Below are 20546 nucleotides of genomic sequence, written 5' to 3'. Positions count from 1 at the left end.
GCAGCAGCAGCAGCAACCCAGACTGACAGCAGCTCATTGGCTTACCACACTAGAAAAAAATCAAAAACTAGATAAGTAATTTTTTTCTTATAATAAGTGCATTTGTTCTTGAATTGAGGAGGTAAAAGAGACATTTAGCCAATGTAACAAGACAATTTACACTTAAAAAAGGATAACAATTGGTTTGTCTTATTTTAAGTGCGTATTATCTAATTATCTTATTGTAAGAGTTAAAATACTCATTCCATTGGCAAACTATCTAATTTACCTACTAAATTTAAGGGTAAATACAATAAATTTAAGAACATTTTACTTATATTTAGATTGTTTTTCTTGTGCATACAAACAGGGGAAGCGGCGCAAGTGAAGTTTAGAAGTCATCGGACAACATGCAGTAATTTATAAATGTTTTAAATCAGGTTGGGTCTGGATAAGCCAGCAGGTGGGTCCTGATCCGGACCCTGGTCCACTTATCTCTGAATATAAGTTTATAATGCAATAAAATGTCAAAAAAGTTTAGAATCTCCTTAATTACATTTTGTCCAGCTATACCACATGCACATTGCTGTTAAACTCTGTCTTTAATGAACCAAAAAGCAGTGGGATGGAGTCTAAGATGACGAAGGGAGAACTGCAAAAAGTGTCGCCCTCGCTCTGCTTCCCACTCTACCCTAGCTGCAAACGACAAGCAGGCGGATGACGGTTACATGAGCTTTTGTGGAATGGTGAGGCCCACTGACCTTCTGCTTCACCACACAGCGAACACTGATTCTAAACAAGGACCAAAAACAAGAGATAACGGGAGATTAATAGAGGCGACACATATGTGAATGACTGAGCATGTGTGCAAGAACAAACACGAGTGCCTCCACACACTGTGGGAAAATATCAGCTGTTATTCATGATTCAGCCTCTCTCTCCTCTGCTCTCTGTCAACAACAGAGGGGGAATGAACAAAGAGCAAGCAGCTACAAACTATTTTTTTTTTCATTCTTGAAGTGTGGTACCCATGTGCAACATATTGGAAAACTAGCTACCATGCATAATATGAGCATCAGCCACATGCAGTAGCATAAAAGGACAAAAGGATGCAGAGACAAGAATCAAAAGGAAAGGATGATTAATCATGTTTTTATCCATTCAACACTGTAATGATTCTTAGATGGAAGAGGTGAAACTAAGAAGACAAGCCAGAATAAGGCAAAATATTTATATAATGAACACGTCTGTTACCGATTTCCTTGTTTTTTTGTGGGAGCTGGCTTCCCATAAAAAAATGTAGTTCAGAAATTACCTGCTATACCTCAAGCTCTCTTTATCACTATTCTTTTGTAAAATATTGCTCTTTACACTGTGATTTTGAGAATATCCAAAGCAGTAAATTCACAATAAACCATCAGCACTTGAATATGGTGCATAGCAGTGCAGGAAGCTTCCAGAAAGTGTCCCATCATTGCTTTAAACAAACACAATTATTAAAGGGGTTTTGATGTTCCGTTGTGCTGGCAGTGGGCGTAATGAGCTGAAGAGTGATGAAAATGATTGTTATTTCCTCCGGCCTTGTGTTCTGCAGATGCCCTCATCCCTCCCAGAAAAACAGCTTTGGTGTGTCAGTTTTTGTCTCTCATCCCTAATGCGACCAAAAAGAGAGGCCATGTTGTGTTTAATGCCAAGACTCTCCTTCATCTAATCAATGCTAATTAGGAGCTTAATTAGACCAGAAGCAACCTTGGCTTGACATGTTTTGGTAAAAACACTGAGAAACTGTTTGCTTTTGTTGTTTTTTTTTCATCTTTGAGGGCACAGACACAAGAAAACATGGCTGAAAAATGCGTCAAGCTCTAAGGTGCAGCAATTCCTCCCAGGTTTTTCCCTGAGATGACCTCAGTCAGTCAGAACAGCTTGCAGAGAGAAGTGGTTGAATGAAGGTGTGCTTTTTCAACAGCTGTTTTAAAGGCTTGTTCTTGCTATCAGTGTGGGCTGGTTGTAAAGTGTCACAGCCACGCAGCCATCTCATCATTTAACTGCCTCTGGTACTTCCCTGGGAACCATGTTTTTTGGCCAAGACAATTCCCTGCTAATGTTTGCCATTGTCTAAAAACTATTGCTAATAAATAAAATGTTTACCTATAGGTACAGTAGTAGCCATTCAAAGTTTTCCCACTTTCCTTGTTGGGCCCTTGGCTGGTGCCCTAAGATTCCTGTTTTAAACTTTAATCTTTGTACTAAGATATTCTTTCTGTCAGGATTTGTGGACATTAAGATCTACAGAGAAGCATCATCTCCCGGTCTGACCCTGTAATTCAATGAAAGGGTGGAGTCAAGAGTAAAAAAATGTGCACACCCAGGAGAAGGCCAGTGGCTGGAAGTTGGAGGGGATTTTGCTGCCATTCAGCTGGCTTTGACTAAGAAGGGCCATTTTGAATGGCTGCTACTGTATATTTAACCATAGATAAGGGATTTAAGTCAGAACATTTCTTTGGCTGCCTGATAATAACTAAATTTCTGGTGTGTTCTACTGCATCAAATTCACAACAGCTGTCTGTAGCAGCCAAATTAATAATTGCATAAAAACAAATTAGAACCATTTTGTCCATCATATTTGATAAAGTTAAATCACATCGGAACGACATTTGAAAATACGAAGAAATATACCAGAAAGGGGCAGATAAATCAGTCAAAATGTGTCCACTCTATTCCCTATCATTGTAAGTAAACATCAGCAGGCCTTATCCTAACTGATTGCCCATAAAAAGCTATCTCATTACCAATGACCTGTACGAGAATGATCACATCATGGCTAAAAGCAAAACACTTTTATTAAGACCTTCAACAACCTTATTGATGCTCAATTCTAGTGGCACTGCTTAAGAATACCATAATACAGAAGTGAAAAGGACAACATCAATATTTTACCATAAACCAACAACATCTAGGTGCTCCTCATTAAAATTTCAAAAGGATAGTATTTGAAGGGCAATCTAATGGGCAGCTTTAAAACCTGGATGGAGCAGAAACTGTTTATGGATAAAACCAGAAAGCAATATCGGTTACTACATTGACCTGTATGGGCATTTACTCCACAGGACTTCCTTGTAGAAAAAAAGCCTTTTGAGTTTAATGCAATGTTTGCTTCAGAACATTTGACAAATTTTGCTTTTGTCAGTGAGCCTTAGGGCAGCTGAGGCTACTATGTAGCTTCATCAGTGTGTGAATGTGTGCATGAATGGGTGAATAAATGAGTGTAGTGTACTGTAATCAGTGCTATTTAAGTACACGTCATTTACCATGTAGATGAAATACTGTAAGAAAATATATGCTAACTCTTTTGACTCAATGAGTTTGCATGTTCATAGATTTTCTCTGGATTCTCCTGCTTCCTGCCACATTCCAAAAAACTGTCTCTGTTACCCCTTCAATCAGCAAACTTTCCAACAGATCAGCAGGAGCCCTGTGAAACCCTGCAAGAAAGTAGCCGGATGTCAATCAATACACAGTGTTGAAAGGAAAAGTGGCACTTTACATAACTCTTAAAAACATCAAACCAAACTAATATTTGGAAATAAGAAACATCATCATCATAATTTCCATTGTTCCATCAGTACAATGAGAACTAAGACTCTGCACACTGTTTCTTCAGCATGGATTAGACTGCAGTAGTGCTTGATATTGCCCACATTGAGTTGTATGGGGCAATTTACATTAAACAAAGAGAAATCTTCTTATGCAACTTGCTATTGTTTTTAAAATCACATTTGATTAGTCTTCAATTAAATCCAGTTGAATTAAAAGTTTATTTAATTGTATTGTATTGCATTGGAAAAATGACTTCACAGGATGAATTGAGAACTTACAGGTGCTGGTCATAAAATTAGAATATCATGAAAAAGTAGATTGATTTCAGTAATTCCATTTAAAAAGTGAAACTTGTATATTATATTCATACATTACATACAAACTCATATATTTCAGATGTTTATTTTGTTTAATTTTGATGATTACAAATGACAACAAATGAAAATCTCAAATTCATCATATCAGAAAATTAGAATATTGTGAAAAGGTTCAAAATTGATGGCCTCTGGTGCCACACTCTAATCAGCTAATTAACTCAAACCACCTGCAAAAGCCTTTAAATGGTCTTTCAGTCTAGTTCTATAGGCTACACAATCATGGGGAAGACTGCTGACTTGACAGTTGTCCAAAAGACGACCATCGACACCTTGCACAAGGAGAGCAAGACACAAAAGGTCATCGCTAAAGAGGCTGGCTGTTCACAGAGCTCAGTGTCCAAGCACATTAATAGAGAGGCGAAGGGAAGGAAAAGATGTGGTCGAAAAAAGTGTACAAGCAAGAGAGATAACCGCACCCTGGAGAGGATTGTGAAACAAAACCCATTCAAAAATGTGGGGGAGATTCACAAAGAGTGGACTGCAGCTGGAGTGAGTGCTTCAAGAACCACCACACACAGACGTATGAAAGACATGGGTTTCTGCTGTCGCATTCCTTGTGTCAAGCCACTCTTGAACCACAGACAGCGTCAGAAGCGTCTTGCCTGGGCTAAAGAGAAACAGGACTGGACTGCTGGTGAGTGGTCCAAAGTCATGTTCTCTGATGAAAGTAAATTTTGCATTTCCTTTGGAAATCAAGGTCCCAGAGTCTGGAGGAAAAGAAGAGAGGCACTTCATCCACGTTGCTTGAAGTCCAGTGTAAAGTTTCCACAGTCAGTGATGGTTTGGGGTGCCATGTCATCTGCTGGTGTTGGTCCATTGTGTTTTCTGAGGTCCAGGGTCAACGCAGCCACATACCAGGAAGTTTTAGAGCACTTCATGCTTCCTGCAGCTGACCAACTTTTTGGAGATGCAGATTTCATTTTCCAACAGGACTTGGCACCTGCACACAGTGCCAAAGCTACCAGTACCTGGTTGAAGGACCATGGTATCCCTGTTCTTAATTGGCCAGCAAACTCTCCTGACCTTAACCCCATAGAAAATCTATGGGGTATTGTGAAGAAGAAGATGCAATACACCAGACCCAACAATTCAGAAGAGCTAAAAGCCACTATTAGAGCAACCTGGGCTATCATAACACCTGAGCAGTGCCACAGACTGATCGACTCCATGCCACGCCGCATTGCTGCAGTAATACAGGCCAAAGGAGGCCCAACTAAATACTGAGTGCTGTACATGCTCATACTTTTCATGTTCATACTTTTCAGTTGGCCAACATTTCTATAAATCCTTTGTTTTTATTGGTCTTCAGTAATATTCTAATTTTCTGATATGATGAATTTGAGATTTTCATTTGTTGTCATTTGTAATCATCAAAATTAAACAAACTAAACATCTGAAATATATGAGTTTGTATGTAATGTATGAATATAATATACAAGTTTCACTTTTTAAATGGAATTACTGAAATCATTCTACTTTTTCATGATATTCTAATTTTATGACCAGCACCTGTAAGTGGGAGATTGAACTTTCAATACAATTTGAAGGAGTTTATTCTGGAGCGATGTTGACAATGTCAGTGTCTAAACGTGGATGTTTTTGTTTGAAAATGTTTTTTATTAAAGGTTTTCAATGCGTCGTCACCCTTATTTACTCATAACTTATTATGCAAACTCCTGTTCTCGTTGATTTTGGTTTTTCAATGCCATCTGGTGTGAATTAAGATCAATGGACCTTTAAAAATACTGGTTGAAGATTATGAGCATGGTTCAATGATAGAAAGAAACCTAACAGTCTGGATTTTATTGGGCGTTTTTAGCTGCTTAAAGGCTTCACACTGTGAGGTTGAAGACTGAAGTGGCACAGGTGCAGCAGCAGGCAAAAGAGGCCTAGAGAGAATTTACTGGTTTAATTAGCACTTTCACTTCCCAATCCCCAAAGTGTAATTCCACAGAGTTGAAGCAATTGGCTCTGTTAGTTTGTCCTGACCGTTGAAATTTTAAGGGGTCTTGAATTTCCCTGCATGGAGCAAATATTGATTTTACTCAGGCTGTTCTTACAGTAGACTATGAAGATGGGGGCCTGGGGCAATTTTCATTAGCTTGCCAGTTAAATTTAGGCGGAAAGTTAATAAATTGGTGGTAATTTAATATGTAGAACAGAATAGAATAGAATAGAATGGAAAATCACTTTATTGTTCCCCTAGGGAAAATTTTGGTGTTTACAGTAGGAAAATGATAATAGAAAAATTGTCACACAAATGTGGACCTTAGAGAAATGTAGAAGAATAACATAATAGTGAAGAGTTAAAAGATAAACAATAAAATACTGTACTGCAAAGTGTTTTAATAATATAAAAATTGTGCACCTCAAGAATAAATAATCAATATATAGCTATGAATATCTTTTTTACAGTAATGGATATTTGAAAATTGTAGCAACATCAGAGATGTGCAAAATGACAGAAGCATGTTATTTAACTGACTAAGGTAGAAAATGTGCAAAATCAGCATGAATGTAACAACTTATTGAGGTTGTTGGGAACAGTGCTGGTTATAGTCTTACAGCTGCTGGGAGGAAGGATCTGTGATAACACTCCCTGGTACATTTAGGGGTGCAGCAGTCTGTCACTGAAGGAGCTCTCCTGATCTGCAACAGCTTCATGCAGGGGGTGGGAGACATAATCGAACAGGGATGTTAATTTAGTTAGGATCCTTTTGTTTCCCACCTCTTGCACTGAGTCCAGAGGGCATCCAATCACAGAGCTGGCCTTCCTGATCAGCTTATCCAGCAACTGTCTCTCAGCTACAGATAAGCCACTGCTCCAACAGACAGCTCCATAGAAGATGGCTGGTGCCACAACAGACTCATTGAGGGTCTTTAGGAGCGCCCCCTGCACTCCGAAAGACCTCAGTCTCCTCAGCAGAAAGAGTCTGCTCTGACCTTTCTTATACAGAGCCTCGGTGTATATCATGAAAGACTAAAAAATCTTTTTGGTATCTTTCATTTTGTTTTAAAAGGTAATAACTCATTAAATGTATGTCCTGACCACAAGTCGTCCATAAAAAGGCCCTCAAATGCAGTTTGAGAGTGTCATCCTAAAATGCAAAGTTCAATGTAAAATGCAAATCAAGCATTCAGTTCATGTAATAATATTGTGACTGTTCATATGTTGCATCTAGCAGGGTAGTTCCACAATATTTCATTTAATGTTAATTTTATCCACAGATCAATTTTGTTGCATCCCGAAAAAACAAAGTAAACATGTGAAGTTTTCTTTTTCTAGTATTTTATCTTCTATTACATTTTCTGTGTGCCAAAAAGACGAGGATCCATTACGACGAAAAATCACATTTGCAGTTAAAAATCAAATATTTATCCCAAACGAGTGACTAAAAACGCAGATCTCATTCTCCATTAAGACAAAAACACTATAAGGAATTGTTCAACCAAATCAAATCAGTGACTTTAACCTTCTGCAGAGCTTGTAATTCATTTTAGGAAGCTCAAGGAGTAGTTTTATGGCTCTCGATAAAATTATCAGTCAATAAATGCAATATAATAGTCATATTAAGCATGAAGATTGAATGAAAACTTTATTCTGACTTGTAAAAGAACTCATAAAGATATGTTTGTAAAGATCTGTCTGTGCAGACGATTTCATATCAGCCAATCTCTAAACATAACATAGGCTGTACACATTCTTAAACCTGATCTGATAATTAATTCATCTATAATTAAAGTCCTGATTTCCATATCAGCACCGCTTGATCACACCTTCTCTGGTAGCTGATCTTTTTAACTTAACTTTGCCTTCTCTCTCTTACTTGCAGTCATATGATGAGATTCAGGTGTTAATTAGGTAGCGTTATGTTTCACCACTCACTTTTTTTTTTTTTTTTTGCAAGAATGCAGCTTTTCTAAAGAAAGAAACATATGGTTACATAAGATAGTGTTGAAACCTGAGCTATAAACCCTATTCAGCAAGAAACATTAGATGTTAGAGCATTAAGAAAGGTCAGTCATGTAAGTAAATAAACAAACATTGAAAAGCAAACAGATCTAACTTGTTCCTTCTTGTTCAGATACACTGAGAATATGAGATAAAAGCTTAATAAAGGTTCAGTTAAATGTGCTTAAAATGAGTTGAATAAAGATAAATATAGTAAGATAATTTTTTTATCCTACTGTTTGATTTCAAAATTAAGCAGTCACATTAATGGCAAACATTACCATTTTAAGAGAGAGAATCTGTGAGAGAGAATCTGTGAGGGAAGAGAAAGATGAAGGTGATTGGATAAAAGAAGAGCCAGAAAACACCAATTCTGGAGGCTGCCATACACAGGAGCCACCATGCCTCCTAACAACCATCAGAAGGCAATGAGGGCACAGTGCCTTGCCCAAGGACACAATGACAGAGACAGCCAGAGCTGGGGTTTGAATGGGCAACCCCTACAGGGTGCACTCCTCCATCAGACTCCACCTTCATCCCATACCCAGCAAACACATGTGTGTGGGCCCCACATGGGATTTACTTGGTCAATGGGGGATCCAAGTGGGCATGGGCTGTAAATGGGCATCCAAAGTGGGACCCACTTGGGTGATCAATGTAGGACCGATATGAGCCAGCCCAGATGGGCAATACTCTATGGGCACCAGATGGGTAACAACTGGGAAATAAGTGTTGGTATAGCTGACTTAAATATAATTTTTAAAAATGTTTTAATTTGAAAATAATTAATGGAATAGGCCCTAATGTCTAATAAATTATGCAGGGGCGCCATAATTTAAGATATTAAAACAGCTATGCTTAAATCAATATTTGATTAATAAAAGTATAGAATATAATAGTGATCCACATAAAAAACATATTGTAAATTGTAAGATGCTTCTAGGAAAAAAATTATAATTCAAAACTGAGTTAAAGATATTTTATATCTAGAGGTATTTTTTTTATGCGCGCGATATTTCTGGAAATATCGCGAGTTGTTTTCAACCCCCTCCCCTCTGGAAGATTCTTTTCGCGCCTTTGGACGGAGTGAACGTTAAGAGAGCTGGTATTTTTCCTGGACAAAGTGGAATAAAAGAACAAGTTTTCTGCTGTAAAGGTAAGTTGTTTTTTTTTTTATTTCTCTTGAATCTATGTATATCAGAAATTATTGAAACGTGCTAAGGTTGTAAAGAAAGGTATTTTTATTTTTTATTTTTTAACCTATTAAAAAAAGGGAGGATTCGTAGTCAGAACATGCACGAATTTGTTAGGTCCAGGCTTATCCATAAATGCTTTTTCATGTCTGAGCATTAAAGTTTGTGCTGGTTACCTCCTAGAAAATTGTGATTTTCCCCTTGAAAAATATAATCATGGAGTCTCTTTTTATTTGGCATCTTCTTCAATCTGTTCCTTATTTTCATCCATAAATGTCTATCCGTTGCACTCAAACACATCACCATTAAGCCTAGCAACAATAAAAGAAAAAAAAAAAATCCATCCCTCGTTTCCGTTTATGGATGGGGTCGAGTCGCGCAGGTGGCAGGGATTATTAAATCTAGCAAAATGGCGGGAGCTGATCGGGCCAGTTTATGCGCTGCTGTGAATGTTGCCTACGAACAAAGTATCGCGCACCTGCTGGATCAGATACACTACAACAGCGTTAGTAGTGAAGAGGTAAATTCACTGAACAGCTAGATGGGTATGAGTACTAAGGAAATGATAGATCAGAGTGTTTTTCAGTGGCACATTGTGGGCTGTTTAATGGTCTTAGAGAAATGTTAAATGTAAGATCAGAAATACCTATTAAGCCGTCTGTCCAAAAACCTCTAGAGATGGATTTAGTAGGGTTATTTTAAATCTGTTGAACGATTGATTTGGTATTCAACATAGATATAAATGATGCAAGAGATAAACAGTAAATAGACAAAATGCATTCCCATAAAACACACACACATATATATATATATATATATATATATATATATATATATATATATATATATATATATATATATATATATATATATATATATATATATATATATATATTTTTTTTTTAAATAAATACATTTAACAGATTAAAATTGCATTCCCAGAAAAAAAAAATAAATAAAAAAAAATATATATATATTTTTTTTAAATACATTTAACAGATTAAAATTGTTTCTAAGATCTGTCTATGTATTCCAGTTTGAAACGCTGATTTTTTTGAGGAATACAGTGTTCTAAGTTAATTTAAAAAAAATTAAGGACTAAGGAGGTGGCTGTACCATAGAAAATGCATATCAGGCTGTATAATTTATCCAGTAGAGCAGAATGTAGTCCAGACTGTTTAATATTTAATGTGCATTTTATCACCTTTGCTTATAATTTTATACCCATATGTTAGAAATGAATAGGTTGTTATAAAGAACCGAATGGGACAAAGAATTTTCTGTATTGTTCTTTTCAATAGCAATGTTGACTTTTCCTGGAAAGCAGTGGTAATTTGCTTGTGAGATGGTGTTGTTGAAAGTTCCAAGCCTGTTTGACTTAAAGACAGGATGCGGGGGTTTAGAACAGCTAATGAAAGGACAAAGAAAATCTTTAGAAAAAAAAATGAAAAGAAACCCTGAGCTGGAGGAAGAAAAATTAATTGATGCACTGGACAGCTTTTTTTTATTTCAATTTATAAATGATCTGTGCCCAAGTTGGCATCTGAGTTTTTTTTTAAACCAACAACAGCAATAACACCCCCCCCCCCCCCCACCACCAGAAGCTGGTTGTTTCTTTATGTCTAAAACACAAGTAATGCTATACATTTGGACAAAGAAAATATGATTACATGTAAATGTATGTCGATAGTGTTCATGATTAAAGACTTTGTGATAGTGTAACTTATGGAGGTTGTTACCAAAGTGACCAAAACATTTTTGCATTTTACCCCTTTCTAATTCCACACCCTTTGTTTTCTAGAAAAAAAATGGAGCAGTCTGAGAGGACAAAGAGAAGAAAAATAGCTGCAAAAGTTGCTGAACATTTTTGGCTTGCTTCCCAGCAGAATGAGGCAGAGCATGATCTAGACTTTGATTATTTTGTAAATGAACCGCTTCAGGATATACATCATGATAGCGAAGATACTGAAGTCAGTTCACAGAATGAACAATCTACAGATATTTTTTATGATGCTTTGGATTCTGAAATATTTCCAGAAGACTTTGAAACTGAGGGGTGTCATTTTAATGAGTTTGATCTGGATGATAGTACAGATTCAGATGCTTTTTCAGACACACCAGATGATACAAAAGAACTTGCTGAGTGGGCTGCAGAACACAATGTCTCACATAATGCTTTGTCTGCCCTTCTTAAAATTCTTAGGCAAAAAGGTCTTAATGTACCATTAGATGCTCGAACATTGATGTCAACTACACGGAAATGTAATGTGATAAATGTGGCTGGGGGATCATACTACCATTTTGGAGTGAAGAATTCAATTGTTGCAGCACTGGAAAATTTAGATTTTGATCTAAAAGAACTAACGGATACTATAACACTTAGAATAAATGTGGATGGTCTACCTTTATTCCGCAGCAACAATGTAAGTCTGTGGCCTATTCTTGGTAGAATCAAGGAGATTCCAAATTCTGATGTTTTTGTGATTGGCCTTTACTCTGGTATGACTAAACCCTCTAATGTTCATGAGTACTTGAAGGAGTTTATACAAGATCTACATGCAATTATGCAAGTGGGGGTTCAGTATAATGGTGTTCATTTCACTGTTGCTGCTCCAGATGCATTCATTTGTGATGCTCCAGCTCGTGCTTTTCTTAAATCTGTTAAGGGACACACTGGCTATTATGCATGTGAGCGTTGCACTCAAAAAGGTGTATATATGAATCGAAGACTATGTTTTCCTGAAGTTTCTGCTGAGCTAAGGACTGATGAGGCCTTTTGTGCTATGGCCTACAAAGAACACCAGGTTGGCGTGTCACCTTTGAATGAGATAGGCGTGAAGTTAGTATCCGGTTTTGTGCTGGACTACATGCACCTTGTGTGTCTGGGGGTAATGCGCAAGCTCATCTATCTTTGGCTAAAGGGTCCAAGAAACTGCAGACAGTCTATGCAAATTCTTACAATGATATCAGCATTTATGATTTCTGTCAGGCAATACTTGCCTAAAAGTTTTGCAGGGAAACCAAGGTCTCTCCTTGAAATTAGCATGTGGAAAGCAACTGAACTGAGGCAATTTCTACTTTACACAGGTCCAGTTGTTCTATTTAATAAAATACCAAGCCAAATGTATAGACACTTTATGCTTTTATCTGTATCTATAAGAATAGTTCTAAGTCCGAATCTGTGTATTAATAACTGTGATTATGTAGAGGATATTTTGAAGCTGTTTGTGAAAGACTTTGGTTTAATTTATGGTCTTGAATTTGTTGGCTATAATGTACATTCTTTAATACACCTTTCTCAAGATGCACGAAAGTTTGGCCCCTTGGACAGCATTTCCTGCTTCCCATTTGAATCCTTCCTGGGAAAACTGAAAAATTGTGCGGAAACCTCAGAAACCAGTGGAACAAATTGTCAAACGCATCTATGAAAGACAAAGACTTTTAAAAAAAAGAAAAAATATTTCTGTTTCCTCTCCTCTTAAACAGCCTCATAACTCTGGACCAATAACAAGTGATCTTGGAACCTGTAAGCAGTTCAGGAAATACACTGATGGACAGATATTGGTGTGTTGTTCCAAGGGTGATAACTGTTTCAATATAGGAGGAAGAATTGTTATTGTGACAAACATTTTACAGGATGGTCAAGCTGTCAAAGCACTCTGTCAGGTCTTTGAAAACTGTAATGCTTTTTTCACCTACCCATTGGACTCAACATGCCTTGGCATTTACTTTGTTGCAAATTTGTCTAAAAACATGCATGTTGTATCAGTTGATAAGTTGAAACAAAAAATGGTGCTGTTGCCACTGAAGTCTGGATTTGTAGTTTTGCCACTGCTGTTCTAGATGTTTCTTTTTCTTTCCCTCCAGCGTGCTGCCATTTGCTGTTGTTGATTTTCTGGATGGTGGGGGTGTATCCATTGTTCCTTGCAAGTGGTTTACAGGACCAGCAGAAGACTCTTGTTTCTGGCCACCAGGGAGAGTAAATATCAACAAGGTGGTAAGGGATGAAATCTCTCCAAATACAGACTGGCCACAGTACAGAGTTCGCATCTTGGGGAAAGCTGGTGAGAAGCCTCATTATCTTCAAATATTTCTTCATTAAAGGTAGAAGAAGAAATGTTGCTGTAATTATCAACAACATTCTGTTTTGTATTGTATGTTATTCTTTTACAGAGAGCTATGAAAGTGCCAGAGTGAAACTGCGGAGGTCTGAGACAACATCTGATCTGCAGACTGAGTCAGATTCTGGAGGGAGATTGGGAAAAGGAAAGCGAAAGAGGAGGTAATTATTTCCTTTTTAAAAGCACCTAAAAGAAACAGTGTATTATCAATATTATAAAAAAAAACAAAACACTAACATCAGATTTAAGTTTTTTGCTGTTGTAGCTCTAGTAAAAAAATGGAAATATAATTTCTACAAACCAGATGTAGCCCAATGTAGTGTTGCTTTGCCGGTTTTGTTTCAAACTAGCTATCTCATCCACGGTGTCTGTCACAGCTACTTTATCTTTATACCTATAAGCAGTGCCTAAATGCATTCAAAATCTCATGGTTTTTAAATAATTTTCTCATTTATTTAAAGGCCAGTGGTTCTGTCCAGCTCAGATGAGTGGGACGATCCTGCAGAACAACAAGAAACCTCAACACTGTCATCAGCAGAGGAGAGATCTTCAAGGATAACTCCCCACCCGAATGTCACCCATCCATTTGTTCAGCCACCAACACCCACAAGGCCTTCCCCTGTGGTTACACAACCAAATCCACGACGACTTGCACAGGACACAAATGCCAACATGTTTGTACGTGTTCTAACCCTTTTGGAGGACATCAAAGACACTCAGAGGGTTCATAGTCGAATGCTACAGTCTCTGCTGAAACAACGCGATGGACCAGTTGCTGCTGTGTTACCCGAGGGTGCTCGGTTTCCCCTCCAGACAGTCCAAGATGTGGAAGCACTGGAGCAAAAGTTATTAGATCCTGTCTTCCTGAAAGAAGTGGTAAATATGAATTATTCTGTGCCTACATTTTTTTAATTTTATGTGCCTAAATTTTTTTAATTTTACGACCACCTGTGTATAATCAAGGAGAGTTGCTGTTTATTCAAACATTTTCAGTGGAATGAAGGAGTGGATAGAGATGTACAAAAGTTGATTTTTTTTTTTTATTATTTCTGTAAATGCTACCTAGTCATTAATGCAATGCCAAAACCAATCCTTTTTTTTTTTTGGTTCATTATCATTTAACTCATTGCATCAGACTTTTAGACTTGACACTCAACACTCTAATTGAGATAATTTCAATATTGTCATGACTGTGTAGATGAAGTTTTGTAATTTTAGCTGACTGTAAGTACGATTAGTAAAATTTATTTAATCTTTTGTCCTAAGGTTGCTGTTGTGGCAGAGATTGGAGGAAGTACAGTTGATGAAGCTACCAGAAGAATGATGGCTTTCATAATGGATAATCCCCTTTCTAGGGAATATAACTTTATTGGGCGCCATGGAAAGCGGGAATTTAGAGGCCTTAAGCTTTTTGAAGTGCTATATGGTAAGCTTATGAATTATATTTTACAAAATCTTGATGTTCAAAAGATAGATTCTCACTCAAACTTTAGTTGTAATTCCAAACAATTTCATCATTTGCTAAAGTTTACATGCACAAAAATGCTTAATTTTTTAAGTATTTCTAGATTAAAAGAAGTACTCAAATTACACTGTTTACATTAGATTAGCAGAAGTTAACAATCTTTGAATGACATGCTTTTATTTACACCAGGCTTTGTTGAGAATAAAAACTTTCTAATATGTACAGAGTAGGGCTGCATAACATATAATAAAATAATGCATTTTATTTAAAAGCGTCTTATCAAAACACACAAGGTCACTGTACACAGACATTGAAAACATAATAAACATTAAAACAACAATATAAAATAGAAATGCATCACAATATTAGTGTGCAGAATATTCATATTGCAAAGGACTCCTTAGAGCAGCTGTTATCTTATAGTAATATATAATTATCTTATTTTAAAAATGCTCATTCCATTAACAGATAATCTTATTTACCAAATTAAGGCAAAATACTCTTATTTCAAGAATATTAAATTCATGTTCTACTTATTTTTAATAAGTTATTTACTTATGTTTAGTTTACTTTTTGTAGTGTAGAATATAGTCTCCTGTTCTTTGTTCTTTTCAGGCAGTTTGAAAAGAAATGCTCTCACCAGCCAGATTACAAGAAAAGAGGCAGAAAAGGCAGCATCCAAGTGGCTTATTGGTGCAAGGGATAGAGGAGGAAACCGAATGGCAAGGGCTAAGTCACATAATGCATGACAGGTATAACTTGATGATTAGGTTGAGAGCAGTGGTTCTGCAATTTTTTTGCTCTTCTAACAAAAAAATTGTTACATTTTTTAAACTACTAATGAACAAATTATCACAGAACAAAAGGTATTGTGCCTGGCCAGATTCTGTGCATTTTTTCATGTGATACCGGTGGCGGGGAGGGGGGGCTTAACATTATAACTACCATGGAAAAGGGGGACCTGCAGAAAAAGTTTAAAAACCACTGGTTTAGATAGACGGTACAAATTGGAGATGAAATTAATACTTTATTATTCAGTTGAAGTCAATTGTTATGGTTGTTATGGTAGGTCTTTTGGTTGTGTGTGTTTCCTCTTCTGATTCAACAAAAGTTCTGGAGGATAATGGCTGTTGGTAGGAACCAAGCTGGTAGTGAAAACTTTGTATGGATCACTGAGAAAGATCACAACTGCTGCATCATTGCATATATAGAGGTCTTTAAAACTTGTATGCCTACGGGTGTACTTCTTACTTTACAGTGCAGGTTGAATTATTTTAAACACTAAAGAAATGTAACATGGTCCTCACTGTGCTGATTTCCACAGAAATTGATCTTTCATTTGATACAGATATGTTGATTCTGCAAGGAGCAATATACAGGTAAAAGCCAGTAAATTAGAATATTTTGAAAAACTTGATTTATTTCAGTAATTGCATTCAAAAGGTGTAACTTGTACGTTATATTTATTCATTGCACACAGACTGATGCATTCAAATGTTTATTTCATTTAATTTTGATGATTTGAAGTGGCAACAAATGAAAATCCAAAACTCTGTGTGTCACAAAATTAGAATATTACTGAAGGCTACAGTGTGTAACTTTTAGCGACATCTAGCGGTCAGACTGCAGACTGCAGCAACATGAACATCTCCCCCCCCACCGCTTTTTCCCCCCCCAACAGTAAGGGGACGTTACCCGGGACAAAAAATTTTTCCCCCACTTCCGCATCACCACCTTCTCAAGTGTTTAGGGTTTTTTTACAAAAACCCTTCCCTAAAAATATAAAAAAAATCCACTGGGCCTTGGGTTTTTAAAAATTTTTTAAAAACGTTTTTTCCACCTCTCCGGGGAAACTTCCTCCCAAATTTAAATGTCTGGACCGCAAATGAGTTTGGGGTCTTATATAGGGGCAAAGCCTTGGGATTTGCTGGGGAAAAATGCAAAAGGTAACCCCATGAAAAGGGGCGTTTAGTCCCCCCCCGTTAGCCTGTTAAAAATCTGAACCTGTTTCAAATCCTTTAAAACCCCGTTTCCGTGGATATTTTTATATTTTTTTTGGAAAGACTACGCCGGATGATGAGAACCTTCTCAGCATTTTGTTTTCTTTGATAATTTTACAGATAGTATTTTTATTAAATCTGTGTAGGGTATAAATTTCATGAAAACCCTTTAAAATAATAAATATACCCCGTTATCCCTTTTTTACGTCGTTGTTTACGTTTTTTGGGGGATTTTCGGGAATTCCGATTTGTTTTTGGCTCGCCTGCCGTAGGCCCAAAGGGGGGGGTGTCTGCCTCCATTGGCTGCCGAGCCCGCCCCATTGTAAATTTTTTAAAAAACGAATTCTAAAAAAGCAAATGTTAAGGTTAAGAGGCTGACTCGAGATGATGAAAAAATAACATAGTTATTATAAAATATTACATTTCTGGCTGTTTAAAACCCTTTTAATTATTACACCCCGTACCCTTTTAACTAAATACAAAAAAAGGGGTTTTTTAAAAAAATTTGGCCAAATGAAAGTATGAAAATTAAAAATAGAGCTTTTACCCAAAACTCAAAACTGGGTTTGGGGCTCCTTTTTTCCTTTAAATTTTCTGGGATTAATGCGGCGTTTGGGATGGAGGGGGATGGTTTCTGGCCCCTTCCCCAAGGGGTTATAAAAGGGCCCCGGGTTTCTCCCGATAGTGGCCTTTTAACTCTTTTGCGTTTTTTTGGGGCTGGCATTCTGCATCTTCCTTTTCACAATAAAGCCAAAGATTTTTTTATGGGGCTAAGGGCAGGGGGGCTGGCTTGGGCCAAATTTTGAACAGGGAAAACCATGGTTCCCTAAACCAGGCCCCGGGGGGGAGATTTTGCGCTGTGGGGCAAAAGGCGCCAAGTCCTGTTTTGGGAAACCCGAAAAATTCCCCTCCCATAAGCAGGTCAAAACAGCAGGGGAAACATGAAGTGCTCTAAAAAATTGCTTTGGTTTGACGGCCCGCGTTGACCCCGGATCTCAGGAAAAAAGAGTGGAAACCCAAAACCAGCTGAAAGAAAGGCACCCCAAAAACCCTCACTGATGGTGGAAAATTTACACTAGACTTCAGGGAACCCTGGGTCCTGTCCCCTTTCCTTTTCTTTCCCCCAGACTCTGGGGGCCTCGATTTTCCAAAGGAAATGCTAAAAATTTCTTTGGGCAGAAAACAAAACTTTGGACCCCTCGCCCAAAATCCAGCCCCTTTTTTTTTTCCCTTTGGGCCCGGTGAACGTTTTTCGCGCTGGTTCCTTGGTCAACATTGGGTTTACACGAGGGGGTGCGGGGAGGGTTTAAACCCAAAGTCTTTCAAGCGTCTCTTGGGGGGTGGATCTTGGATTCACTGACTTCCAGCAACTGGTTCCACTCCTTGTGATCTCCCACACAACCCTTTTTTAATTGTTTTTTTTTTCACAATCCCTTGGGCTAGGGCGCAGTGATTTCCCCATCCCCTTGTAAAACTTTTTTTCTGACCACCGTTTTTTTCTTCCCTTTGCCTCTCTAATTTTAAAGTGTTTGGGGCACTGAGCTTTTTGAGAACAGCCAGCTCTTTAGCAATAACCTTTTGTGTCTTTCCCCCTTGATAATTTGTCGTTTGGGCGGCCCTTTTGGGCAGCCCGTCAAAAATTTAAGTTTTTCCCCAAAAGTTTTTTTGTCGGTTCCAACTGGACTGGGGGAGACCATTTAAAGCCCCCTTTTTTGGTGTTTTTAGTTAATTTAGGGGTATTAATTTGTGGCACCTGGGGGTCTTCAAAATGTAACCCTTTCCAATATTCTAAAATTTTGGGGACATGAATTTTGGATTTTTATTTTTTTGGGCCCCTTTAAAAACACAAAAATTTAATTTAAATAAACATTTGAATGCCTCAGTCTTTGTGCAATGAATAAATATAATGTACAAGGTTTTCACCTTTTGAAAGCAATTACTGAAATAAATCAAGTTTTTTAAGTATTCCCAAATTTTTAGCTTTTAAACCCGTAGTTGTTTTGACTGGGATTATTTTTTTCCCCCTTCAATTCAGATGGGGTTAGGTACAAATATTTTCTCTTTCATTATTAGGTTTAAGGGCTTCATTTATTGATTTCCCGTTGGAGAAATGTCCCTTGGGCCCTGGGATACTTTAAGTCTTTTAAAAAAATTCAGTTTAGGATGTCAGGGATACTCTGATTACAGTGGTACTCGAGAGTATTAATAACCTCCAAATAAAGAAGAGAAAAAAAAATCTGTCTGTAAAATAAGTTGAAATTGACCAAAGTAATAATAAATAAAAGTTCTATGAAAATCATGACACTGAATTTGAATTGTGTTTCAAAAGAAATGTTAAACAAACATTAAAAATCTGACAAGTGAACAAGCATGATAGGGCTCTGAAACAAACATTTTGTTGAGCAACCCTTTAAGACAATCACTGCTCTGTTTTTTTTCTGTAAGGTATAAAAGGACTTACCTGTTAAGAGGCGTTTCATTGTACATTTCACAGGAAAGGTGATCTAATGTGTCTGACACAGTTTTACTTTGATTATTTTTTTTTAACCATTATTTCCAACCGCAATTTAAAAGCAACATTTTATTTCACTACATTATGATTTTGTAAAGTTGTATTTATTATTGCTTTTTTCAATTTTCTGTTATAATTGCTACTTTGAATTTAGCATTTTCTTTAATTGGAGGCTGTTTGTAATCTTGAGCACGACTGTAGGTTTTATGCTGCTGATCCCTGATACTGATCACATCGATTCACTGTTAAGATTTTGATTTAGTTATAAATGGTGCTGCCAAAATCAAGGCAAATGAGTTTTTAAATTTTGACAGATCCTTCTTATGCTATTCTGCCACGGATGGTGAGTTTTTAAAATGTAACAAACTAGTTTTTAAAAAGTTACCAACTGCAGCTTTAAGCAGACATTTGATGTGAAAGTGGAGTATACTGGAGCTCGAAATACTATATTCCAGTAGCAAGAGCAGTTAATTTTCAGAGGCTGATTGTCTAGCCCAGTAATAAATCTGATGCTATTTGCTAAAAAAAAACAAAAAAAACAAAACAAAGTGCACTAATTTTTTGTTTTTCCAGGACCGACAGATCGGAAGATGAGTGATGAGTGGTTTGCTGTTTCTTTCTATCAAAAAAGCTCATACTTACATATTTTGAATACTTTTGCATCTCTGTAACCTTTTTGTCAACATGTTCTCTATACAAAATATGTTGTTTCATAAAACTGTTTAAAAATTGTATATTAAGCATTCTTAATAAAAAAAAAACAAACAGGCTTTGTTGTACAAGTTATTTAAATCAGAATAGTTTTATCAAATTAGGACTTTTACTCTAGGCTTTGTTAAATATTGAAGAATGGATAGCCTTTCTAAAAAGGCATAAGAATTTGTGTTTGTGGTCCACTCTTAAGGAAATGGAGGATATTTTGTACCCATATGGTGTAAAAAAAAAACTATCGATCCACCTTTTGGATTAAGTAGGTTTTCACATGAGATCCATCCAAATCCCATCATAGGCACCTTGGGGAATGGAGGTCAATTTTAAAAAGGATAAAAATAGCCGGGTCCCATGTGGGGAATCCAAGTGGGCCCCAAATATCAGCCTTGCTTCCACCCATCTGGACCCCACCTGTGTTTGTCAGGATATAAGCTGGGGCCCATTCAATGCCCATCACAAACCCAACTGGGCAAACACACTTGGGGCCACCATGGAAACTGAGGACAAAAACAGCTGGGTCCCAGGTGGGTAGCCCGAGCAGGCACCACATATTAAACCCAGTTTTACCCATTTAGCTCCCACATGTGATCGCTGGCTAGGAACAATGTAGGGCCCATCCAAGGCCCATCATAAACCCAA

The 20546-nt window shown here is 37.2% G+C and overlaps 2 protein-coding genes across 2 annotated transcripts in view; one reads left to right on the top strand and one right to left on the bottom strand.

Annotated features, from left to right (window-relative positions):
- Nucleotides 1-20546, bottom strand: part of LOC119773631 (disks large-associated protein 2-like) — a 236315-nt gene that overhangs the window by 77056 nt on the left and 138713 nt on the right. The window lies entirely within an intron of this gene.
- On the top strand, nt 9527-19980 carry LOC119773626. The gene is made up of 6 exons (XM_038270686.1): nt 9527-9618; nt 12966-13162; nt 13272-13380; nt 13681-14095; nt 14486-14645; nt 19770-19980. The coding sequence occupies exons 1-6, from the start codon at nt 9548-9550 to the stop codon at nt 19865-19867; spliced, it is 1050 nt and encodes a 349-aa protein (XP_038126614.1). The 5' UTR covers nt 9527-9547; the 3' UTR covers nt 19868-19980.

The sequence above is a fragment of the Cyprinodon tularosa genome, unplaced genomic scaffold (assembly GCF_016077235.1).
Source record: "Cyprinodon tularosa strain WSP-4 unplaced genomic scaffold, ASM1607723v1 ctg772, whole genome shotgun sequence".
NCBI classification, from domain to species: domain Eukaryota; kingdom Metazoa; phylum Chordata; class Actinopteri; order Cyprinodontiformes; family Cyprinodontidae; genus Cyprinodon; species Cyprinodon tularosa.
The sequence above is the reverse complement of the archived record's forward strand: the minus strand, read 5'-3'. Positions and strand labels throughout refer to the sequence as shown.